Below are 27,259 nucleotides of genomic sequence, written 5' to 3'. Positions count from 1 at the left end.
TGACATATGCCAAAGAATTTTAAAATTTTAAACTCTGTATTGTTAGCATTTCTTAAGCTTTTATTTGTTTGAACATAAAAGTGATAAAAGTCAGCACCTGTTACTTCAGAGCAAGTAAGTTTTTTTTTAAATCATTAAATGTAATCAATTTTGAAATAGATGTATGTTGCTCTTTTCTTAGAAAATTAAATTCTTGATATCAGAAACAGGACATATATAATTTTTTTAATTCAATGTTTATTCCATTGACTTTTAACAGTTTTAGCTTTATTTCCACTATATATGCATAATTTTGTATCAAACACAATATGAATCTGTTCACTGTTACTATGTAAAATAATTACAACAGTCAAGTAGCATGTTATTTTTCATTCATTATTTTCTATTTAAAAGGTAAAAAAAAATAGAAACCTTTTGTCTTTGTTCTTACTCAGTGTCACTTAAATTTAAAAAATTAAACACTATTTCATATGAGCTCATTGAGATAGATTAAGATTATCCTTTGAAATTATCTCAAAGTCTATCATTTCTAATTATTAATTTAGTTTATACTAAGTCATATCTAGCATTGCACATTTTAAAAAGAACATTTTCTTGAGTGGGAAATAATACTTGAATAAATTATGTACTTTCTATAATTTCTAATAATTTTGAGAATTATTAGAAATAATGTATTTACTCTTCATTCTATGTGAACAATTTTCTCCTGATTCATAGCTTTGCCAATTTCTCATTATTAAAGATATTTTTGTAAACACATCTAAGCATAACCCTTCTGAGCAACTTTCCAACATCATGATCTCCAAAATAATAGCCCTTTTTAGACTGATCTAGTTTCACATTCTTCTTAGAACACCTTATTATTCTAATTTTATTTTTATTTTAATATACTTTCGTATATTCTTTACTGTCTGTCTTACTTAACTAGAATATAGGCTTTATGAAAATCTCCCTGGTACAGGAAATATTTCTATTACAGCTGCTCAAGGACCAATTGGCCAAGGGTTTGTCCAGAGGTGTACACCATTCATTTTTTGGTCTAAACAGTATTGCTGCATCTGCCAAATGCAAACACTGGTCCCTTCTACTCTTCAAAGTACTCCTTCCTTCCTGCCCCTCTCATTGTTGGGAAAGTGTTGTGATAACAACATTGTTAAAAATGGAGAAAGGACACTAAATATTAGTAATGCATATACTTCTTAGTGTTTGCTTTTTAAAGAGAATAATCATATTCTAAATATCCACCACCAAAATCTTTTCCTCTTACAAATATAATAGAAGCTAAATCAATAATTAAAAAATAAATATACTGATTTTTGTACTTTCTATAAGTTCTGTAAAGAAAGGAATATGGCTCTAATATGGAGGATATTTATATTGCATGTCCTTTTAATAAAATAAAGGGAATATTTAATCATGGTTACAGGTCAATGTTCTTAATTATAGCCTTTTGAATGAACTCTTGAAGTATATTAAAAGTAAAACTGAACCCAACGTGTGTCATTTAAACATTTATGAAGAACAACCCACAGATATAATACATTTCTTTATGTATAATTTTAACAAATTTTTTTCCAGCCTCTGCTATGAGTTCATCAAATATTTTATAAAAATTTACATGTGTAATCTCATATAATTCTTAAATAAATCTACCTGGTAGCTGCAATTTTAAAATATATTTTAGAGATGAGAAAACTAAACAGGTTTAGAAATTAATTTAATTATAAGTAGCTCATATAAGTGACAGAGACTTCCCCAATTTGACTCAGACTTTCCTCTAGACATCACAGTTTTAACTACTATGCTATAATACTTACCAAAGACTTGGAGAAGCACCTGCTTTTCATCTTCTCCTGCCTTATTTGTGGCTTTGCAGACATAAGGGCCCCCATCACTATTGATTATGTTCCTGACAGTGAGTTCTGTATTGCTTCCTTTCAATGAGTACTTTTCATTTTCTTCAATGAACTTGCCATTCCTAAAGAAGAAAACAGGTTGATCTTCATAAATCTGAGTTCATTTTTCAGGATCAGATCCCTTTAGCATTTTGACCTACAATGTCAATCACTTCATGGCTACTGTCATTGATACATTAAGCTATATTCCAATTAAACTTATACATTTATTAGCTCAAAAAATTTAATGCATAAGTAGTAACATTATACTTGAAAGTTGCTTTGACTTTAGAGGCAAGAATAACATTTGAGTTGTGTTGAAATCTTGACATACATCTTAGGTAAAAAGCACTTTTGTTAATTTCACACTTGATTATTAGCAAAAATAAAAATAAAAAAGCTTTATTCTGGTGAGTCAACCCTTATCTATGAAATATATTTATTTACTAGGTTACAGGGACACAATAGACTTCCTCAGTGGCTCAGGGTAAAGAATCCACCTTCAATGCAGGAGATGCAGGTTCAATCCCTGCATTGGGAAGATCCCCTGGAGAAGGAAATGGCAACCAACTTTCACCCAATTATTCTTGTCTGGGAAATCCCATGAACAGAACAGGCTGGTGGGCTACAGTCCAAGGAGTTGCAAAAGAATCAGACATGACTTAGTGACGAGCCAACAACAACAAGTATAACAATTTAGGGTCTCCCTTTAGGTGTCACTTCCTTGGTGGCTCGGACGGTAAGTAGTCTGTCCGCAATGCAGGAGACCTTGGCTCAATCCCTGAGTTGGGAAGATCCCCTGGAGAAAGAAAGGCTACCCACTCCGGTATTCTTGCCTGGAGAATTCCATGAACGGAGGAGCCTGGCAGGCTACAGTCCATAGGATCGCAAAGAATCAGACATGACTGAGGAACTTCACTTTAAGGGTAGGGAGTTTTACCTGTCTATATGAATTTAAATTAAAAAGGAAATGTATAAAAAGGTTATTAAAAATTTTCTTAGAAAGAAACAATATTTTTCTGATATTCTAAATGATCTTTTTAGTGAATTCTAGTTCTGCTTTCTAGAAAGTACTGCCATATATTAAAATAAATTTTATTTTCTATGACTCAATATCATCCATTTTTCCAGTTTTTATTGACATGTCTAAATATACCATAAAATCTGCAAAAAATTCACAAGTGGTGTACGACACTGGGCAAATACTAAATGGCAAATGTATACAGTGCTCTGCAATTTTATGCTTTTTCGCAATTTCAGTAATCAAACATTTTCAAGTATGAATAATGACAAGATGTCAGCATTTTTGTCTAGAATTTTATGTATAGATAGGGTTTCAACCCCAATTCTTAATCTAGTCAATAAAGAAGTATTCATTTGTATCATCATTAATTAGAACTTTTAACAATTTGTGACTCACTTTCCTTCTCTTATTCACCTGGATAAATACAATTAGCCCATACATGTGCATTTTCCCTCCCATCCTCATTCACAGATGAGCGAACTAAACATTTAAGTATGGTTTCCCCACCTCTCAATCCACAGATGAAAAGGCTGTTTACATAGCATTATAAGCAGCAGGTTAAGTAAATTCTAGTGTTTTTTATGATAAAGGGATTTTTCTCTACTTTATGTGAAATACTGTTCTAAAGGTTTGAAATATAGCAGATGAGTGGGACAAAGCCACTTATTTGAAGAATTCATAATCTGACTGGCAGTAATAGAGGGTAATATAGTTCCCATTAGTGCATTTATTCATAACTTTGTGTGTGTGCTGGGAGGATTGAGAGGCCTATCATAACAGAAGAGAAAGAAAAAGATGATGGCTGGAATACTCTGGGAATTTTCTTGGGGAAAGATCCATGATTTGGCTTTGACATGAATGCTTGAAGAATTTAAAGCAGTCAACTTGCATAGATCAGGGCACTCAGGGCCGGTGCACCGGGATGACCCTGAGGAATGGGATGGGGAGGGAGGTGGGGGAGTGGTTCAGGATGGGGACACATGTACACCCAAGAAAATTCCCAGAGTATTCCAGCCATCATCTTTTTATTTATCTTCTATTATAATAAATTCATTATTAATTAATCAGTCATGGCTGATTCATGTCAATATATGGCAAAAATCATTGCAATATTTTAAAGTAATTAGCCTCCAATTAAAATAAATAAATTAATTTTAAAAAAGAGATCATGTTTCCTTAAAGAGTTCAATTTAAAAATACTATTAAAGAATAATAATTTAGGTAATGATTCTAATTGTGTCTCTCCCAATAAACCTATATATAGAAAGTAGTCATTGTTATCCATAGTGCATTTCTGTAAAATGTCCATGTCTGGAAAAAAAAACAAATAAACAAACTCCCAATGGAGCCAGACAGGGTCTCTGAAGTGTAGTGGAAGACAGAGTTCTCAGCTGGGGGAAGTTAAAGTGACTAGAATTTACAGGTTTAAAAAATAAAAATGTGAGAAGGCACAAGAGAGAACTGAAGAATCTGCAGAGCTTTCCAACCAATCTTCTTAAAAAATTTTATAGGAATGTAGTTGATTTACAAGGTTGTGGTACAGTGTATGCAAGTAAGGCTTCCCCAGACTAAGGAAAGAACCATTGGAATAAATAAAGCACAGAAATACCAGGAGCTCACCAAAGACCAGAAAAAATTTGCATTCCTTCGATCCAGACTAGAAAGATCTCCTAAAACACAAGGTATTAAATTGCCTCCTTACAAGAATATTGCTTCAGTAATGCAGCCAAATTAATCTTACACTGAAAGGTTGCTCCATATCCATCTAAAAGAGCTTTAAAGCAAATCTCAAGAAGATCAACTTCTCCCAAGTAACTTAACTGCATCCAAAGCTAAAGTAAAAGAAAATGAAAATATCTAGCACCTGAAAACATAAACTCTCTACCTGGCACCCTATAAAAATTGGCAGGATAGTAAATAGGTAGGAAAATATGACCTATAATAAGTTAAAAAAAATCAATTAGTATAAAAGATTCAGAAAAGACACAGATGATACAATTAGTAGACAAGATCATTTAAATAGCTATTAAATACATTCTATATGCTGAAGGAAGTCATATATGAGCTTGGTAAGAGAAGAATAGAAAACAAACAAAAAAGGCTTCCAGCAAACTTACAGACATAAAATGTAGAATGATGAAAAACACTCTGGTGGGATTAAAAGCATATTAGACATTACAAGTGGGTTGCCTCTAAGGAATGCAAGGTTGTTTTAATATTTGAAAACCCATGGAATACACCAATTAAAACAGCTAACAATAAAAATCCACATGGTATTATCAAAAGAATAATTATACGATTCTCAGGAGAAGAAACATTGGAGTGGAAATGAAGAAAGTGATATTCAGAGTTTCTGTTTTTATCCCCACTTTGGTTTTCATGTCGCCAAGTGCTTCTGGTTTTCTTTGCGAAAAATTCTTATTTTTCTTCAATGCTTGGTCTTAAATTACCTTCTTGACTGACTTCACTCACACTTCTTGGAGATAGTATCACTATGCAACAGGCAGTCTGGATTTTTCTCTCTGTGCTGCTGCCCTAATGCTTTTTGGAACTTTTTTTCACAAAAATAACGTGTATGTGAAAGTGTTAGTCACTCAGTCATGTCCAACTCTTCGCAACCCCATGGACTGTAGCCCACCAGGCTCCTCTGTCCGTGGGATAAGGATCCTGGGATTGGGTTGCCATGCCCTCCTCCTGGGGATCTTCCAGACACAGGGATCAAACCCGTGTCTCCTGTGGCTCATGTATTGCAGGTGGATTCTTTACCACTGAACCACCGGGCAAGTCCAAACATTTCTATATACACAGATAAATACATTGCAGTAAAAACTTCCCTCTGATACCAATTTTACCTCCTTTAAGAATAGTACCATATATTCCAATTCTCCCACTGTATAGTATATATCCAGCAAGTAGAATATCTATTATTTTATTCCATTCAAATGATGAGACTAAAGACATATGAAAAAAAAATGGAGATGCAAAACTATGGAGTTAAGTTATTCACTTATAGTAGCCTCTGATTCATTCTAGACTGCATGATTATTATATTTCCACATACATATGAGAATTTTGAACTAATGTTAACTTAAGAAAAAAATCTCCATGGAATATTACTCAGCCATTAAAAAGAATTCATTTGAATCAGTTCTAATGAGATGGATGAAACTGGAGCCCATTATACAGAGCGAAGTAAGCCAGAAAGATAAAGACCATTACAGTATACTAACACATATATATGGACTTTAGAAAGATGGTAACGATAACCCTATATGCAAAACAGAAAAAGAGACTCAGATGTATAGAACAGACTTGTGGACTCTGGGAGAAGGCGAGGGTGGGATGCTTCAAGAGAACAGCATTGAAACATGTGTATTATCTAGGGTCTAACAGATCACCAGCCCAGGTTGGGTGCATGAGACAAGTGCTTGGGCCTGGTGGACCGGGAAGACCCAGAGGGATCGGGTGGAGAGGGAGGTGGGAGGGGGGACAGGGATGGGGAATACATGTAAATCCATGGCTAATTCATTTCAATGTATGACAAAAACTACTGTAATGATGTAAAGTAATTAGCCCCCAACTAATAAAAATAAATGAAAAAAAAAAAAAAGAAAAAAATCTAAACCAAAAGGCAGTCTCTCCAGAAAGATAAAATGATGAGAATAAGATTCTAAAATGATATTTGTTCACTGTAATGAATGATCCAAGAGCTTTTTCTTGCTGTGGTTAGATCTCATATTGACTGTTAAGGACACACATTAGAAACCAGAAGTCTCTGAGAAACATGATAATTATCTGGGGTGAATGTATTAATGTCTGATGTGTAATCACCTTAAAAATATCAACAGTGTGTTAAAAAGGAATTATTGTCTGCAAAGAAAGTCTAAAAACATCTGTTTGAAGAAATATCTTGTTTATTGCTACCTGCTATGTTAAGTGGTTAAATAAGGATTTGAAACCTGAAGATAATATCAGTAAATGCTCAGAAAGTAATGAAAAATCATTTTGAATTTCAATTATTCTCCTTAAAATGTTATTTAAAACCTAATCATTCTTATGGGCACTTTTGTCAACTTGAATATATTTTTTTCTTGTTTTCTAATTGTTTTCTTGAAGCTATTCTATAGCATATGATTTATAACATATGATATTTATAGATTTTCTTCAGTAGTAACCTTTATTAATAGCTAATACATGTTTAAAAGACTCCATTTTTAAACTTTCATTGTCTCCATTTTAACAGCATGAGTCACAACCTAAAAGAATGGAATATTTTCATATCTGTTCGATGTTAACAGAAATCAAATAACATTTAAAAATTCAGAAACTATATTAAAGTGAATCATAAAACAATAGATTTATAATAGAGACTTTATTCTTTGAACATCTTTATATAACATTAAATTTATTATAAGTTAGCTCTAGAAAATTACCTTTATTTGTCATAATATAGTATGTGAACAAAATATACAATTATGTTTGTGTGGGTTAATTGCTCAGTTGTGTCTGACTCTTTGCAATCGCCTGGACTGTAGCCCACCAGGCTCCTCTGTCCATGGGATTCTCCAGGCAAGAGTACTAGAGTGGGTAATCATTCCCTTCTTCAGGGATCTTTCCGGCTCAGGGATTGAACCCAGGTCTCCCACGTTGCAGGCCGACTCGTTACTGTCTCAGCCACCAGGGGCATAAACAGTGGTATCTTACTAGACTTCCCACTTCTGGGCACTCTCCAGTAGTAACTGTAAATGGCTGAATCAGTCACAGGGCTCCCGGACCCATTTTAGCCAGAAACATGCCTGTTGGACTGACCAGAGCTATGCCTGCAGCCTTTGACTTGTATTAAATCACTCTGTTGCTCTCTTCAACAATTTAACCAACTGAACTGGAAACAAAAGCCTCATCATTTTTTAAATGAAATTCAAACATAATGGTTTCCTTCCAGACAAAATGATAGGATTGTAAGTATTTTCCCAGAAGCCTGACCATGGACACAAGGCAAGAGAGTGTGGGTACATAACCTACCTGTACCAGGAGATGGTGGGCTCAGGAGAGCCTGAGGCCCTGCAGGAAAATGTCATCTCTTCTCCTCTCTCCGCTGTGGCATTAAAGGATTTCTGAGGCATTGTGATCACTGGTGGCACTGAAAAACAGATGAATGTAGATTAAATAAAGATGAAAAATAGTTCACCAACACCACTGAGACTGTTTCACCATTGCCTTTTTTTTTTAAAGCTAAGCTTTAAAACTTGATAGCTCACCTCTGTACTTAAATCAAGAGGACTGACTTGACGGCATAGAAAAATGACTTTAAAATCACTGATCTGTCTTCTACAATAATTAGATAATTCACTGTAATGCTGTTTTACTACTTTTAATCTATCAAATGAGACTAAAAATAAAGTATACATTTTAGAAAATATATATCCATATTTATATTTATATATACACATGCTTTTATGAACTATTACTTACAAAAAGACAATACCACCCTGGCTTACATCAATACTGTTAATCTACTTGGAGCATAAATGGATTTCCTATTTGGGTTCTCATTGGTGTATGTAATTCTATAAGCAATCATTCACAGCTTCAAGACAGGGCTTTCGAATTAAGTGTCAAACCATAATGTTCCCTCTGATTAACCACACTTAATTTCTTTAAACAACTATAGAAGATTTTATGAAGAGAGACTGCCTAATCTATAGAGAGTATGAAATAGATTTTCATGAACAATTCAATTTTAAAATTAAGCTTCCTCAATTTCTAACTAATTACATTGCAAAAACTGTATATGTTGCACATTTTAAACATGTTGAAACTGTTACTGAAATGCATTGTTTGCAATAAATAAATCAATGCCATCCATAACAGAAGCTAAATTTCAAAGTAAAGCATACATTTTTATTTAATGCACACTTTTATGATTTTCAATTGAATATGATGAAACATTTATAAAATTAATTATTTAATATGTTTGATTTTACTATCCTAAACAACATGACCAGACAGGCATTTAGATGTGTGATGATAATTAAATATTTCAATAGCATTCAGGTCATTGATGCTACATTATTACAACTGATGACGGGGATAGGAACTGTTATATATCTTAGTAATTATGCACATTAAATCAAATTTCTGCCTTTATGAATTTAAATACAAGGTGCATGACCTGATGTGCTGTCTGTAAACTAACATAATAATTACTAGCATTAAAATAGGATGGATTTTTTTTCAGATGTTAACTCTGCATTTTAAGTCATTGAGATTTGACTTTTGGTACCCTGTTTTCTTCTAAATTATGGGAGAAAACAGTTTAATCAACATGTATTGCTTTTCCTTTTGTTATTTATAAATGTAGTGGCAAGGACACTATATTTTTATTGAAACAATACAGATTTTTAGCCCTTAAAGAATTATGATGAAAATGAACTATTTAACACAAATTCTCTCTATAGTATTTATGTAGATAAAAATATTTTCAAATGGAGAATTATATTTTAGTTCTTGTCCAGTTACTGTTACTAATCTAAACAAGTTATTTATTCCTTATGATAATCTTCTTATCTATAGAGTCAACTGTATATGCTGGATGATCTCTCAGAATTAACAAATCTTAATCTCTGTGTTTTATGATATATTAACTCCAATAATGATACATGTGTTCTTATTTGTAGTGCAGATTAGCAGAAAAATATTAACATTGCATATTTAGATACTTTGAGGTACTCTGAAGAATAATTCTAGAACTATTTGGAAGAAAAAAATGCAATAAAAATCTGCAGAGATTTTCACTAGTTCAGATGCCAAGATATTCTGACAGTTTGTTAGCTCCTGTTTAGACCGTACAGCATTTTTATGTATATTAACTTATGCTTCTGAATTCACTGTTGAGCTGGATTAAATACTTTTAAAAGAGAAAACAATCATATTTCATATGAATTTATTTTTTCCTAACAAGGTCAGCACCTACACTATTTTAACCTTTTTTTTAATGTCTATTTTGGCATAGGACCACATATGAAAAATTCAGGATTAATAACTTGACCAAGATTTATATTCCGTATCTGTTAAGTACCTGGAGAAGGGTATGGCAACCCACTCCAGTATTCTTTTCTGGAGAATTCCATGGACAGAGGAGTCCAGCAGGCCTCAGTCCATGGGGTTGCAAAGAGTCGGACACAGGTGACAAATACACATACACATCCGTTAAGTAGTCAATTCTTTCTAAGCTTCTCTTTTCATAGTTTAGCTTCAAGAAACATTGGAATGTGTAGAGAAATAGCTCTATAACTTATGAATACATGTAGGCTTTGATTCACCTTAACATTATAATTTCCCTCATTGGCTGCTTATGTACCAAAGATATCATTAACTTGGAATCTCAATCGCCCTTCATCAACAGAAGACTCCTGCCAGACTAATCCACTCTTCTTCTGTGTCTTGCAGTCTGTCTCCACCCACTTCACCTCAAGTATTTTTGGAAGATAAAGAATATGGTATTAACTGTGAAATACTTGCATAGTCCTAGTTAACCAATACAATAATTTCTCCAATTTTGTGCAGGATAAGGATAACAAACCCCACTCTACCATTGTCAGGATATCAACTCTTTTTTAACTTACTGATTATTTGGATCTGTCCTAAATATGGATTATCAAATATATTCATATATACGAGCTCCACCTGGCAGAGGACTAGTGTCTTAAGACTCAGCCTTTTCTAAATTACCTTTTCTTGTTTATAGCTTTTAAGGTTCTGTGACACTTAGACACTCACACAAGAGAGTACTTGGGGAAGACAGCAGAGGCGGAAGCAACGAGCATTTGTCTCCACACCTACACCACAACTGCACTGTCTTAGCAGGATCTGTCTTATGTAACTATCTTGGAAGTGCCAGGTCTACTAAATGCTTGCAACTTCTAGACAAAGACATGGAAGGTAAACCTTGGTTAACACTGATCAATTTATGTTGTACGTGTACAGAAGCAACTACCTATCACCCTTCACATCTGAGGCAGGCAGCTGTACACACATTTCTGGCATAAGTGGCACAAAAAAATCCAGGATAGGAAAAAAAGGCTTTGTTATTAAGAAATCAAGGATCTGTGCACTAATCCCTGACTGAGGCTTTTGATCACAGAGGTGAAGATATAAAGAGGCAGTGGCGATTGTTGTTAAACTCCCACAATTGTTGTGAAATCCTGAGATTTAATTAACTGGCATCCTTTAATGCCTTCCTTTTCTTTTCTTTCTTTTTTTCTTTTTTTTTTTTTTAAATCCCTTTGCAGTGGGTGCTCATTCACTTCAGTTCAGTTCAGTTCAGTCGCTCAGTCGTGTCTGACTCTGCAACCCCGTGAACCACAGCACGCCAGGCCTCCCTGTCCATCACCAACTCCCGTAGTTTACCCAAACTCATGTCCATTGAGTCAGTGATGCCATCAAACCATCTCATCCTCTGTCGTCCCTTTCTCCTCCTGCCCTCAATCTTTCCCAGAATCAGGGTCTTTTATAATGAGTCAGCTCTTCACATCAGGTGGCCAAAGTACTGGAGTTTCAGCTTCAACATCAGTCCTTCCAATGAACAGCCAGGACTGATCTCTTTTAGGATGGACTGGTTGGAGCTCCTTGCAGTCCAAGGCACTCTCAAGAGTCTTCTCCAACACCATAGTTCAAAAGCATCGATTCTTCAGCACTCAGCTTTCTTTATAGTCCAACTCTCATATCCATACATGACTACTGGAAAAACCATAGCCTTGACTAGAGAGACCTTTGTTGACAAAGTAATGTCTCTGCTTTTTAATATGCTATCTAGGTTGGTCATATGCAACTCTGTGACCCTATGGATGGTAGCCCTCCAGGCTCCACAGTCTATGAGATTCTCCAGGCAAAAATACTAGAGTATATTGCCATGCCCTCCTCCAGGGGATCTTCCCATGTCTCTTATGCTTCCTACACTGGCAGGCAGGTTCTTTACCACAAGCAGAACCTGGCCAGATATTAAACACTGGGACAATCAAAAACAACTCCATATAATGGACATATTAGAAAGTGACCATGCATGTTGGTGGCTTAGACGGTAAAAAATCTGCTTGCAATGCAGAAGACCAGTGTTCAATCCCTGGGTTGGGAAGATCCCCTGGAAAAGGAAATGGCAACCCACTCTAGTATTCTTGCCTGGAGAATTCCAAGGACAGAGGAGCGCAGAGGGCTATGGTCCACTGGGTCATAAAGAGTTGGACACGAATGAGTGAGTAACGCCTTCAAGCATGTTCAGGGAAAGATGCAGGCTTAGAAAATACCAGAGGCTACCTCAAATTTATCTCAGTTTGATCTTTGTTTGATCTAAGTTTGATCAAGGACACATCTTGATAATAATAACAAAGAATCAGTCACAGTAAACCCTGTGATTGAGAAAAATTCTGATTTCCATGTGCTGTGTTAAGTCACTTCAGTCATATCTGACTCTTTGTGACTCAATGGATTGTAGCTCGCCAGGCTCCTCTGTCCATGGGATTCTCCAGGCAAGAGTACTGGAGTGGTTTGCCATGCCTTTCTCCAGGGGATCTTCTCAGCCCACAGATGGAACCCACATCTCTTACATTTCCTGTGTTAGCGGGCAGGTTCTTTACCACTAGTTCCACCACAGTAAACACTTCTTATATTCAAATGTCCAACTGTCAGCAAAAATATCACGAGGCATGTAAAGAAATAAGAAAGTATGGTGCATTGAAAGGAAAAATTAAATCAATAGAAACTGTCCCTGAAAAAGAGCTGAGGGCAGATATACTGATAAGCACTTTCAAACAACTATCTTAATATTGCTCAAATAACTGAAGGAAGAATTGGAGAAACTGAAGAAAACTGTATGAAGAAAATGGAAATACCTATAAAGATATAGAAAACCTTTAAAAAATGGGCAAAAAGAAATTCTGAAACTTAAAATTACAATCACGGAAATAAAAGATTCAATAGAGGGATTCACAGGCAAATGTAAGCAAACAGAAGAATCACTGAATATGAAATAAGGTAATGAAAATTCTTGAATATGAGCAACAGAATGACAAAAGACTGAAGAAAAGTGATTACAACTGAAGAGAGTGGTGGGCCATAACCAAGTAGGCCAGCAGTCACATGGTAGGAGTCTCAGAAGGGAAGTGGGAGAAAAGGGGACAAGCTGAATGTTTGAAGGAATAACGGCTTAAAACTTTAGCCATGAGTGTAAAACTAAGGTGAATTCAAAGAGGACCAGGAAAAGATACATTATAATGGAATTCTCAAAAGGCAAAGAGAAAATCTTAGAAAGCAGTAAGAGAGGAGTGACTCATCACGTACAAGGGATCCTCAATAATTATCAGCAGATTTTGCATCTAAACCTTTGGAGGACAGATGGCAGTGGGTAGATATATTTGAAGTGCTAAAAGGAAAAAAAAAAAAATCTGTTAACCAAGAAATCTAGATCCTGGAAAACTGTCTTTCAACAGTGAGGGAGAAATCAAGACATTCCAGATAAGTAAAAGCTGAGGGAGTTTGTTACTACTTGACCTGCCTTGCAAGAAATGCTTAAGGGAATCCTGCAAGTTGAAACAAAAGGACACTAGACAGCAATTCAAAGCCATATGAAGAAATGAAGAACTCAATAAAAGTAAACACATGGGCAATAAAAAAGCTAGTACTATTCTAATGGAAGTTTGTAACTGTACTTTTTTTTTTCTATAAGACTTAAGACACTAATACATTTTTTAAAATCTATTAATATAATTTTAACAGTGTTTTATAACTGGATTTTTTCAGATCCCCTTTTGGGACACAAAAGGTATAAAGATATAATTTTTTATATCAAAAACCAAAAAGAATAGGGTTAGCTGTAAAGGAGCAGGATTTTATGTTATTGAAGTTAAGCTGGTATATATTTAAGTTAGAGTGTTATAACCTTAGGACATTAAGTGCAGTACCACCAATAACCACAAAGAAAATAGATACAAAATATATACAAAAGGAAATGAGAAAGCCATTTTAAAATTTCACTACAAAAAAACAATTAAACAAGAAGACAGTAAAGTAGGAAATGAGAAAAAAATTATAAGACATTCAGGAAACAAAAAAAGACATAATTACTTCCATCCCTATCAATAATTATTTTAAATGTAAATGTATTAAACTCTCCAATAAACATACAGAGATTGGCAGAATGGCTAGAAACTGAAAAAGTTATGTGCAAACTATAAGAGATTCAGTGTCAATACGAAGACACAAATAGACTGAAAGTCAACAGATATAGACATGATAGACATAAAGAGCAGGGGTGACTACCCAAATAGACAAAATAGACTTTAAATAAATTCATTTTCTAAGCATTTGTCCAATTCTTCCCAGTTATCCATGCTACTGGCATATAGCTGCTCATAGTAGTCTCTTATGATCCTTTGTATTTCTGTGTTGTCTGCTGTAACATTTACTTTTTCATTTCTACTTTTATTAAGTCTTTTTTTTTCTTGATGAGGCTAGTTAATGATTTCTGAATTTTTTTTTATCTTCTCAAAATACCAGCTTTTAATTTTATTGATCTTTGCCATGTCTCCATTTCTTTTTCATGTATTTCTGCTTTTATTTGTATGATTTCTTTCCTTCTACTACTTTTTGTTGTTCTTTTTGTTCTACTTGCTTTAGGTGTAAAGTTAGGTTGTTTAATTGATGGCTATCTTGTTTCTTAATGTAAACTTGTATTGCTATGAGCTTCAATCTTTGCACTACTTTTACTTTATCTCATAGGTTTTGAGTTTTCATTGTCATTTGTTTCCAGGCATATTGTGATTTCCTTTTTTATTTATTCAGTGACCTGATGGTTATTTAGAAGTGTGCTGTTTAGCCTCCATTTGTTTCTGTTTTTTACAGTTGTTTTCCCCTGCAGTTGATATCTAATCTTACAGCATTTTGATCAAAAGAGATGCTTGAAGTGATTTCAATTTTTAAAAATGTATAAGGCTTGATTTGTGGCCCAAGATCTGATCTATCCTGAAGAATGTTTCATGTGCACTTGAGAATAAATTAAATCTATTTTTTATAGGTGAAATGCCCTTTGACAAAATTCAACATACATGTTTGATAAAATATCTCTATAAAGTAGGCATTGAAGGGACATACTTTAACATAATAAAGGCTATATATGACAAAGCCACAGCAAATATTATTATCAATGGTGAAGAACTGAAAGCATTTTCTCTAAAATCAGGAACAAGATAAGGGTGTCCACACTCACCATTATTACTGAACAGTTTTGGAAGTCCTAGCCTCAGGAAACAGGGAAGAAAAACAAAAAAAAAGCAATCCAGATAGGAAAAAGAGAAGTAAAACCCAAGCTGTTTGCAGATTCTCTACACAGAAAACCCTAAATATGCCACCATAAAATTATTAGAGCTAATCAATGAATATAGTTAAGACACAGAATATAAAATTAATACTCAGGAATCCCTTGCATTCCTATACACTAACAATGAAAAAATCAAAAAGAGAAATTAAGGAAACAATCCCATTCACCATTGCAAAATAAAAATAATAATTAGCTATAAATTTACATAAAGAGACAAAAGACCTGTGTGCATAAAACTACAAGACACTGATTAAAGAGTCAAAAACGACACAAACAGATGGAGAGATATACTGTTATTGGATTAGAAGAATCAATATAGTGGAGATGACTACACTACCCAAAGCAACCTGTAGATTCAATGCAAACCCTATCAAACTACCAATGGTATTTTTCACAGAACTAGGATAAATAATTTGACAATTTGTATGGAAGCACAAAAGATCCTGAATAGCCAGAGTAATCTTGATAAAGAATAGAACTATTGGAATCAACCTTCATGATTTCAGATGATACTACAAAGCTAGTCATCAAGACAGTATGGAATTAGCACAAAGACAGAAATATAGACCAATGGAACAAGATAGAAAGTCCAGAGATAAATCCATCCACCTAAAGACATCTTATCCTAGACAAAGGAGGCAAAAACATACAATGGAAAAAGACAGTCCCTTCAACAAGTTATGCTGAGAAAACTGGTCAACTACATGTAAAACAACAGAAATAGAACACTTCCTCAGCCCTTTCCTAACAACAACATACACCAAAATAAATTCAAACTGGATTAAAGACCTAAACATAAGACCAGTAACTATAAACCTCTTAGAGAAAAACAAAAGCAGAATAAATCAGAGCAAGATCCAATATGAGACTCTTAGAGTAAAAGAAATAAAAACAAATGGGACCTAATTAAACTTAAAAGTGTTTGCAAATGAAGAAAACTAAAAGCAAAGTGAAAAGAAAAATCTTCAGAATGGTACAACATAATAGCAAATGAAACAACTGACAGAGGATTTATCTCCAAAACATATAAGCTCATGCAGCTTAATACCAGAAAAACAAAGAAACAAATCAAAAACTGAGCAGGAAACCCACACAGACATTTCTTCAAAGAAAACATAAACACATAAACACATGCCAAGATAGTGAACATCGCTCACTATTAGAAGAATGCAAATCAAAACGACAATGAGGTCTTATCTCACACTGGCCAGAATGGCCATCATGAAAAAGATTAGAAATGATAAATGCTGGAGAGTGTGTGGATAAAAGAGAACACTCTTATACTGGTGGGAATGCAAATTGATATAAGCACTATGGAGAACAGTATGGAGATTCTTAAAAAACAAGAAATAAAAATACCATACGACCCATCAATCCCACTACTGGGCATATACCCTGAGGAAACATATTTGAAGAAGACCCATGTACCCAATGTTCACTGCAGCGCTATTTACAATAGCTAGGACAAAGAGGCAACCATTGACAGATGAATGGATAAGGAAGCCGAGGTACACATACACAATGGGATATTACTTTGCTATAAAAAGGAATACATTTGAGTCAGTTCTAATTACGTAGATGAACCTAGGGCCTATTATACAGAGTTAGGTAAGTTAGAAAGACAAAGACAGATGTTGTATAGTAAGTCATACACATGGAATCTAGAAAGGCAGTATCAGTGATCGATGGGTAGGGCAGCAAAGGAGACACAGACATAGACACTTCTGAACACAGTGGGGGAAGGAAAGGGTGGTATGATTTGAGAGATTAGCACTGAAACATATAAATACCATATGTACCATAGAAAACCAGTGGTATTTTGGTTTATGAGGCAGGGAACCCAAACCAGTGCTCTGTGACAATCTAAAGAGATGGGGTAGAGAGAGACGTGGGAGGGGGGCTCCAGAGTGAGGGGACACACGTACACATATGCTTGATTCATGCTGATGTATGGCAAAAAACGTCACAATATTATAAAGGGACTATCACCCAGTATGGACCTAACAGAAGAAGAAGATATTAAGACAAGGTGGCAAGAATACACAGAACTGTATGATAAAGGCCTTAATGACCAGATAACCATGATGGTGTCATCATTCATCTACAGTCAGACATCCTCGAGTATGAAATCAAGTGTGCCTTAGGAAGCATTACTATGAACAAAGCTAGCGGATGTGATGGAATTCCAGTTGAACTGTTGCAAATCCTAAAAGATGATGCTGTGAAAGTGCTACACTGAATATGCTAGCAAATTTGGAAATCTCAGTAGTGACCACAAGACTTGAAAAGATCAGCTTCATTCCAATCCCAAAGAAGGGCAATGTCAAAGAATGCTCAAACTCCCACACAACTGTACTCATTTCATATGCTTGCAATGAGATACTTAAAATCATTCAAGTTACAATTCAACAGTACCTGGACTAAGAACTTCTGGATGTACAAGCTGGATTTATAAAAGGCAGAGGAATCAGAGATCAAATTGCCAACATTCGTTGGATCATAGAAAAAGCAAGGGAACTCCAGAAATACATCTACTTCTGCTTCACTAACTATGCTGAAGCCTTTGACTGTGTGGATCACAACAAACTGGAAAATTCTTAAAGAGATGGGAATACCAGACCATCTTATTTGTCTCCTGAGAAACCTGTATGCAAGTCAAGAAGCAACAGTTAGAACCGGATATGGAACAACAGACTGGTTAAAAATTGGGAAAGGAGTATGTCAAGGCAGTATGTTGTCAACCTACTTATTAAACTCATATGCACTTTATCCAAAAACAAGATTGAACACATTTTTCAAGAGCATATAGGACATTTTCCAGGATAGCCCATATGTTATACCACAAAATAATCTTAAACTAATAGAATAAAACAAAAGAAAAAGCTCAATCTAGGCTAACAGAAGAAAGTAAGATTAGAATAATTTTTTTTTAAAAAACTGAGAATATAAAAATAGATAATATTATTGAAATCAAAAGTTGGTTGACTAATAAAATCAACAAAATTGAGAAAATTTTAGCTTAGGTGGACTAGTAAAGAAAGATAAAACTTAAAAGATTAAAATTAGAAATGAAAATGATATTAACAATTCTAAAGGAATAAAAAGGGGGCTTTTAAAAAGAGACTATAAAGAAATATATGCCAACATACTGAATACCCTGGAAGAAATAGACAAATTTGTAGAAACACAACATATGAAAAACAAATCAAGAGGAAGTTGATAATCTGAGTATACATATACCTAGAAATGTAATTGAATCAGTAATAAAAACTATTCTGACTAAGTAAATACCTAGACCTCTGGCTTTACTGATGAGTACTAACAAACATTTAAAAAAGAACTAACACCAATTGAAAGTGAAAGAGGAGAGTGAAAAATTTGGCTTAAAGCTCAACATTCAGCAAACTAAGATTATGTCATCCAGTCCCATCACTTCATGACAAAAAGATGGAGAAACAGAGACAGACTTTATTTTTGGGCACTCCAAAACCACTGCAGATTGGGACTGTAGCCATGAAACAAAAAGACACTCCTTGGAAGGAAAGTTATGACCAACATAGACAGCATATTAAAAAGCAGACATTACTTTGCCAACACATGCCCATCTAGTCAAGGCTATGCTTTTTCCAGTAGTCATGTATGGATGTGAGAGTTGGACTATAAAGAAAGCTGAGTGCCAAAGAATTGATGCTTATGAACTGTGGTGTTGGAGAAGACTCTTGAGAGTCCCTCCCTTGGACTGCAAGGAGATCCAACCAGCTCATCCTGAAGGAGATCAGTCCTGGGTGTTCATTGGAAGGACTGATGCTGAAGCTGAAACTCCAATACTTTGGCCACCTCATGAGAAGAGTTGACTTATTGGAAAAGACCCTGATGGTGGGAGGGATTGGGGGCAGGAGGAGAAGGGGACAACAGAGGATGAGATGTCTGGATGGCATCACCGACTCAATGGACATGAGTTTGAGTAAACTCTGGGAGTTGGTGATAGAAAAGGAGGCCTGGCATGATGTTCCATGGACTTGCAAAGAGTCAGACACGACTGAGTGACTGAACTGAACTGAACTAAACACCAATCTTCTCAAACTTTTTTAAAAATTAAAGAGAGGATACATTCCTTAAATGATTCTATTTAGACCAGAATTTACTCAGATGACAAAACCAGTAAAAAAAAACAACAACAAAAACCCACTCCCCCCAAAAACACTACAAGTAGTATCCTTTACTAATACCCCATGACCAAGTATAATTTGTTCTTGAATCAAGATGGTTAAACATAAGATCAATGAATTAATAGATCAAATTAACAGAATGAAAGAAAAATCACTATATAAAACATGATTTTCTCAATTACTACACCAAAAGGAATTGAGAAAATTCAACACTTTTCATGAAAATACTAAAAATCTTAGAAATAGAAAATAATTAAATCAGCACAAAAGATCTATATACAAAAGTCACAACATTATACTCAATGGTTAAAGACTTATGAGGAACAAGGTGGTGATATCCACTTTTGCTGCTTCTGTTTAACACAGTACTGGAAGTTCTAGCCAGAGTAAAAATTTAGGCAGGGAAAAGAACTGAAAGACATTAAAGTTGGAAAGGAAGAAGTAAAATTATCTCTGTTTACAGATGATAAATTCTTATATGTATAAAACCCTTAAGATTTCACACAAAAAAGTTTTAGAGATAAAAAGTAAATTCAGTAGACAAAGTCATCCCACAAAAATTTGATTTCATTTATACATACTTATAATAAAAAATCTTAAATAGAATATACAAAAACAATTCCATTTGCAATAGTATTGAAAAAATAAAATGCTTAAAGGAGTTATCTAAATCAATGATGTGAAACTTGTACAATGAAAGCTGTAAAACACTGTTGAAAGAAGCTAAATACCTAAATATCTATACAAATGCAAATATATCCCATGTTCATGAATTGGAAGTTTTAATATTATTAAAATATTAACAATACCCAAATTTAATGCAATCCAAATAAAAACCCCAATTGCCTTTTTTTTGAAGAAATAGAAAAATCTGTTCTAAAATTTATTAGGAATCTCAAGGGACTCCAACTAGTTATAGCAATCTTTTAAAGAATAAAGATCAGAACACACAGTTTCTGATTTTAAAAAATACTACCAAGTTACAGTGATCAAAACAGTGTGGTACTGCCATAAAGACAGACATATATGTCAATGAAATATAACAGATAACTAAAATAGAGATCCCAGAAATAAATCCTTGCGTATATTGTCAAATGATTTTTGACAGGAGGCCAGGACTATTTCATGTTGAAATGATAGTCTTTTCAACAAATATACTGGGAATACATATATCTACATGCAAAAGAAACTAGGACTCTTATTTAAAATCACATACAAATTAACTCAAAAGGAATCAGACCTAAAAATCACAAATTTCTTACAAATAAATATAGGATAAGAACTTCAAGACACTGGATTTGGTGATGTTTTCTTGAATGTGACACCAAATGTGGAGGCAACAAAAGAAAAAAGGATTAAAAAGCCTACATGCAAAGAGGGGAAATATTTACAAATTGTATATCTGATAAGGAATTAATATTCAGAATACATAGAGAACACCTAAAAATCAACAACCAAAGAAAACAACCCAATTCAAAAATAAGCAAGAGGATATTAGCCATTTATCCAAAGTAGATGCACAAATGGCCAATAAGCACAAGAAAAGATGTTCATCATCCTGAGGGGATGCAAGTCAACTGTACTGTTAGTTGCTCAATCATGTCCAACTCTGTGACTCCACGGACTATAGCCCACCAGGCTCCTCTGTCCATGGGATTCTCCAGGCAAGAATACTGGAGTGGATTGCCATTCCCTTCTCCAGGGGATCTTCCTGACCCAGGGATCAAACCCTGGTCTCCTGCATTGCAAGCAGATTCTTCCATCTAAGCTACAAAACTACAATGAAATACAACCTCATATCTATTAGGAAGGCTAACACTAAAAAAATAAACTAAAAGAGCAAGTATTAATGAGGATGTGGAGGAACTGGAACTTTTTGCATTGTTAGTAGAATGTAAAATGGAAAACTGAAAAATCTATACAAAGAGAAATTCTATCAGAGGAGACTTTAGCCTTCAGAGATAAAGAAAGAACAAAGAGAAATGCTAAATATCTGGGTAAATATAATAGTTCATCCTCTTGAGTTCTTTAAAATATGGTAATGATTGAAATACAACTGCTTTAATACTGCCTGTGTGAGTTTTCACTAAATTCGATATAATATAATGACTACTATGAATATTAAGACAAAGAGTCTTAAGGAAAATAAGGAGCATGTCTTAAGACATAAGCATTATAAAGATCTTTAAGGTGCTTCAATTTCTACAATCCAATTAAATATTGGTAAAATACTGACTCTAAGTTAAAGCAAAGTGAAAGTTGCTCAGTGGTGTCTGACACTTTGCAATCCCATGGACTATACAGTCCATGGAATTCTCCTGGCCAGAATACTGGAGTGGGTAGCCTTTCTCTTATGTAGGGGTTCTTTCCAACCCAGGGATCGAACCCAGGTATCCCCACACTGCAGGCCGATTCTTTACCAGCTGAGCTACAAAGGAAGCCCAAGAATACTGGTGTGAGTAGCCTATCCCTTCTCCAGCAGATCTTCCTGATGCAGGAATCAAACTGGGGTCCCCTGCATTGCAGGTGGACTCTTGACCAACTGACCTGGCACAGTACATTCACAAGAGCAAGCACAATCACAAAAAGCAAAGAAAAAAATTACAGATACAAGCCTAATAGATAAAATAGGACACCAAAAATTATTCACAAGACCCAGAAAGGCTATAGAAGGATGGAAAACAGAAAGAACAAACTGAAAATAAACCAAAAAAAAAAAAAATTAAGTATAACTTTTCTAATCACATGAATCAAATAACATATACTCTCAGAATGAATATAGTAATCAACTCAACTCTATATTCTCTATAAGAAAACCACTTAGAATATAATAATGCAGGTAGATTAAAAATAAAATAATGGATAAATATATACAATCAAACACTAACCCAAAGAAAGTTGGAGTGGCTATAAATATCAAAGAAAGTTGATTCATAACAAGTAAAATTACAGAATCAAAGGGGGGATATTTCATAATGATAAAATAGTCCATTTATTAAAGGAAAAAAAGACACTATTCCATGTGTATTCACCCCACGAAAGAGCTGAAAAATATAAGAAGCAAAAACTGACAGAATGGGAATAAGAATTAGATGAATTCACAATCACTCTTTGTGACTTCTAATCTAAGAAACTAGAAAAAGAAGAATATAATATAGCCATATCAAGGAAAAGGAAAGCAATTCTACAAATAAGAATGGTTATCAATAAAATAAAACAGAAAACAAACAATGGATAATTTAACTGCTACTGCTGCTGCTAAGTCACTTTAGTCGTGTCTGACTCTGAGTGACCCCATAGATGGCAGCTCACCTAGACTTCCCTGTCCCTGGGACTCTCCAGGCAAGAATACTGGAGTGGGTTGCCATTTCCTTCTCCAATGCATGAAAGTGAAAAATGAAAGTGAAATTGCTCAGTCGTGTCTGACTCTTAGTTACCCCATGGACTGCAGCCTACCAGGCTCCTCCGTCCATGGGATTTTCCACGCAACAGTACTGGAGTGGGGTACCATTGCCTTCTCTGGGAGAATTTAAAGACACCAAAAAATATTCTTCCAAAATGCAACATAGTTAATAAACCTTAGGAAGACCACCAGGATAAAGAAGAGATGACACAAATTGCCAATGTCAGAAATCAAAAAAGGTATTTCACTACAGATGCAACAATCCACTAAAGGATTTTTTTTTTAAAGGAGTAATACAGACAACTCTAAGTACACAAATTCAACAATGTTGAAGAGATAGAACACTTCCTTGAAAAATTACAAACTACTGAAACTAACCCAAGATGAAATAGGTATCTCAAATATTTTTGTAAATACTAGAAGTACATAATATGTGGTTAAAAGCCTTCTAGCAACATCTCTAAAACCAGACAGCTTGTCCAGTGAACTTTATCAAAAATTTAAAGAAAGAATACAATTTGTACACAATCTCTTTAAAAAAACATGAGGGAATATTTCTTGACTCATTTTATGAGGGCAGAATTATGAGGATAAATTAATCGAAGAGAGTATAGGAAAAGAAAACTATAATACACAGCAAATCATTCATTTAAGTAAGCACAAATATATTCACTGAAATTTTAGAAAATAAAGTCCTGCAACACATACACAAAGAAAATACATCACCACCAAGTGGAGTTTATTCTGTGAAATGTAAAAGAGGCACCATAGTAAAAAATCAATGAATATAATTTAAGAGTTTAAAGAAGAAAAAACATCCAATAATGTGAAGTAATACTGAAAAAACATTTATCAAAATTAAACATTCTTTCAAGATAATTACTCTTCACAAACCATGAATAGAAAAGATTTCTTTATGCTGATAAATGATATCTTGCCAAAAACTTTCAGCTAACAGATGACATTCAAGTAAAAGAGTGAATACTTTATTTCTAGAACTGGGAACAAGTAAGGAAGTCCCCACTCAATACTTTTATAAAACACCATCCTGGAAGGTTAATACAGTAAGACATAAGAATAACAAGTATAAAATTAGAAAGGAATAAATAACTTTAAGAACATTTGCAGATGCCTGTTTTTACTGAAAATTTAAGAATCTAAAAGATATTCCTAGAAATAAAAATTTTATGCAGCATAGTCACAGAATATACAAAAAACATCAATATGCATACATACATATGCAAAACACACATCTATATGCATACTTTCAAGAAACACTGAAATCAAAAATCTTAAAAGAAAAAAACAAAACATCAATAGTACCCAAAACATAACACTTAGAACACAATTAATGAAACAAAATTCATGTACCACACAGAATGCTTAAAACTACCAAAAGTCAAATTAAGAAGTAAATACACAAAATACATTAATAAATGGAGAGTTATACCCTGTTCATATACTTGTAGAAAAAAAAAATAGTGTCAAATTTTCCAAAATTGATATCAAGTCTAAAGAATTTTAACTAACATCTTAGCAGTATATTGTTTCATAGACCAACATGTTCTAAAGTTTAAACAGAAGCAAAATGTATTACACTTTCCAAAATGTTTTTGTAAAAGAAGAGCAAGTCATAGAAATCCTACCACCTGATTTTGAAATATGGTTAAATTTATGATAATTAGGCCAGTGTGATAATGTTACAGGGGTAGACACATAGATTAGTGGAATGAAGAAGCCCAGAAATAGATGCTTACAAATAGGAAAAGGAGTACGTCAAGGGTATATACTGTTACCCTGTTTATTCAACTTATCTGCATGAGTACATCATGAGAAACGCTGGGCTAGATGAAACACAAGCTGGAATCAAGACTGCTGGGAGAAATATCAATAACCTAAGATATGCAGATAACACCACGCTTATGGCAAAAAGTGAAGAAGAACTAAAGAGCCTCTTGATGAAAGTGAAAGAGGAAAGTGAAAAAGTTGTCTTAAATCTCAACATTCAGAAAACTGAGATCATGACATCTGGTCCCATCACTTCATGGCAAACAGATGGAAAACAGTGGAAACAGTGACAGACTTTATTTTTCTGGGCTCCAAAATCAGTGCAGATGGTGATTGCAGCCATGAAATTAAAAGACGCTTACTCCTTGGAAGGAAAGTTATGACCAACTTGGATAGCATATTAAAAAGCAGAGACATTACTTTGCCAGCAAAGGTCTGTTTAGTCAAGGCTATGGTTTTTCCAGTAGTCATGTATGGATGTGAGAGTTGGACTATAAAGAAAGCTGAGTGCCAAAGAATTGGTGCTTTTGAACTGTGGTGTTGGAGAAAACTCTTGAGAGTTCCCTGGACTGCAAGGAGATCCAACCAGTCCATCCTAAAGGAGATCAGTCCTGGGTGTTCATTGGAGGTACTGATGCTGAAGCTGAAACTCCAATACTTTGGCCACCTGATGTGAAGAGCTGACTCATTTGAAAAGACCCTGATGTTGGGAGAGATTGAAGGTAGGAAAAGAAGGGGATAACAGAGGATGAGATGGTTGGATGGCATCACTGACTCGATGGACATGAGTTTGTGTAAACTACGGAAGTTGGTGATGGACAGGGAGGCCTGGCGTGCTGCCATGGTCCATGGGGTCACAGTCGGACACGACTGAGCAACTGAACTGAAATGAACAATACAACTATGCCTTGAAAGTTTTCTTTTACAAAGTGTGAAGGCAATTTAATTGAGAAAGGATAGTCTTCTAACGATTTTTAAACAATTGGTTAAATTGGCGTTTCCCTTTATCTTAGATGGTAAAGAATCTGCCTGCAATGCAAAAGATCTAGGGTTAATCCCTGGGTCAGGAAGGTCTTCTGGAGAAGGGAATGGCAATTCACTTTAGTATTCTTGCCTGGAGAATCCTTTGGACAGAGGAGCCTGGAGGGCTACAGTCCATGGGGTCACAAAGTTTAGGACATTACTGAGAGACTATACTACTATACAAATATGTGAACTGGAGCATAGAACTTAATTTTTATATTAAAGTTAATCCCAAGTAGATAGAATACCTAAAGTTATAATGTAAAAGTATAAAACGTTTAGAAGAAACTTGAAAGAAAATCTTTGTAACTTGGGGTCAGAAGATGATGTCTTATTCATGGCAATAAAGACAGATGTTCTTGAATCCTATAACTGAGATCTGGTGCAGTCAAACAAATAGAATAAATATTTTAAAACTATTCCAAAATCTACATAAGGCAGAAAAAGAAGAAAAGGTGAACAAAGCACAGATATGAAAAATATAAAACAAATAACAAGACTTAAATCCAGCTAAATCAATAAGATATTTCATGTAAATTATTTAAATATTTCAATACAAAGGCAGTTGTGACCTTGCCATAAGTTCTTTTGGAGGAGGTCATCATTAACCCTACCATAAAGCCACCAAGCAGACGACCCACAAACTGGAGAACAATTATAGCAAAGAAGTTCTTGCACTATTGTGAAAGTTCGGGGACCTACAACAGCTTTCCCAACCTGGGGATCCAGAAAATGGACTGAGAGCTCCTAGGGAATTTGACATTGAAGGCCAGTAGGATTTGACTATAGAACTTCCACAGGTGGGGAAACAGACTCTTGGAGCCCCCCTCCCCCCCAAAAAAAAGAAAAACAAAACCAAAAACCGTGTGTGTACCAGGGCCCAGGAGAAAGGAGCAGTGACCCCACAAGAGACTGAGCCAGACATGTGTGAGTGTCCAGGAGTCTTGAGTGGACGTGTGGGTCGACAGTGACCTGCTGAGTGGTCAGGGGCATGGACTACAACAGTCACGGGAAGCCCAGCATGCTGGCATATGTCTTTTGGAAGGAGGCTGCCATTATGGCCATTACCCCTACCATAGTTTGGCCTCAGGCCCAACTACAGAGAGGGAACACAGCCCTTTCCATCAACAGAAAATTGGATTAAAGATTTATTCAGCATGGCCCTGCCCATCAGAACAAGATCCAGATTCCCCCACAGCCAGTCTCTCCTTCAAGAAGCTTCCAGAAGTTTCTTATCCTTCAGAGGACAGACAAAATGAAAACTGCAATTACAGAAAATGAACCAAACTGATCACATAGATCACAGCCTTGTTTAACTCAATGAAACTATGAGACATGCAATGTAGGGCCACCCAAGATGGACAAGTTGTGGTGGAGAGTTCTGACAAAACATGGTCTACAGGAGAAGAAAATGGCAAACCACTTCAGCATTCTTGCTTTGATAACCTCATGAAGAGTATGAAAACGCAAAAAGACATGACACTGAAAGATGAATTCCCCAGATGGATAGGTGCTCAATATGCTACTGGAGAAGAGTGGAGAATAAGCTCCAGAAATAATGAAGAGGCTGAGCCAAAGTGAAAAATA

At 34.9% G+C, this 27,259-nt stretch overlaps 1 protein-coding gene across 2 annotated transcripts in view; it reads right to left on the bottom strand.

The window, feature by feature from the left end:
• Positions 1 to 27,259, bottom strand: part of NCAM2 (neural cell adhesion molecule 2) — a 545,626-nt gene that overhangs the window by 169,561 nt on the left and 348,806 nt on the right. For both annotated transcript variants that reach the window (XM_070455106.1, XM_070455107.1), the window contains exons 6-7: positions 7,942 to 8,059; positions 1,818 to 1,978 (exon numbers count right to left, since the gene is read on the bottom strand). In XM_070455106.1, the coding sequence (XP_070311207.1) occupies positions 1,818 to 1,978; positions 7,942 to 8,059 (279 nt within the window). The remainder of the gene's footprint in view (positions 1 to 1,817; positions 1,979 to 7,941; positions 8,060 to 27,259) is intronic.

Source organism: Odocoileus virginianus, chromosome 25 (assembly GCF_023699985.2).
Source record: "Odocoileus virginianus isolate 20LAN1187 ecotype Illinois chromosome 25, Ovbor_1.2, whole genome shotgun sequence".
NCBI lineage: Eukaryota > Metazoa > Chordata > Mammalia > Artiodactyla > Cervidae > Odocoileus > Odocoileus virginianus.
The sequence above is the reverse complement of the archived record's forward strand: the minus strand, read 5'-3'. Positions and strand labels throughout refer to the sequence as shown.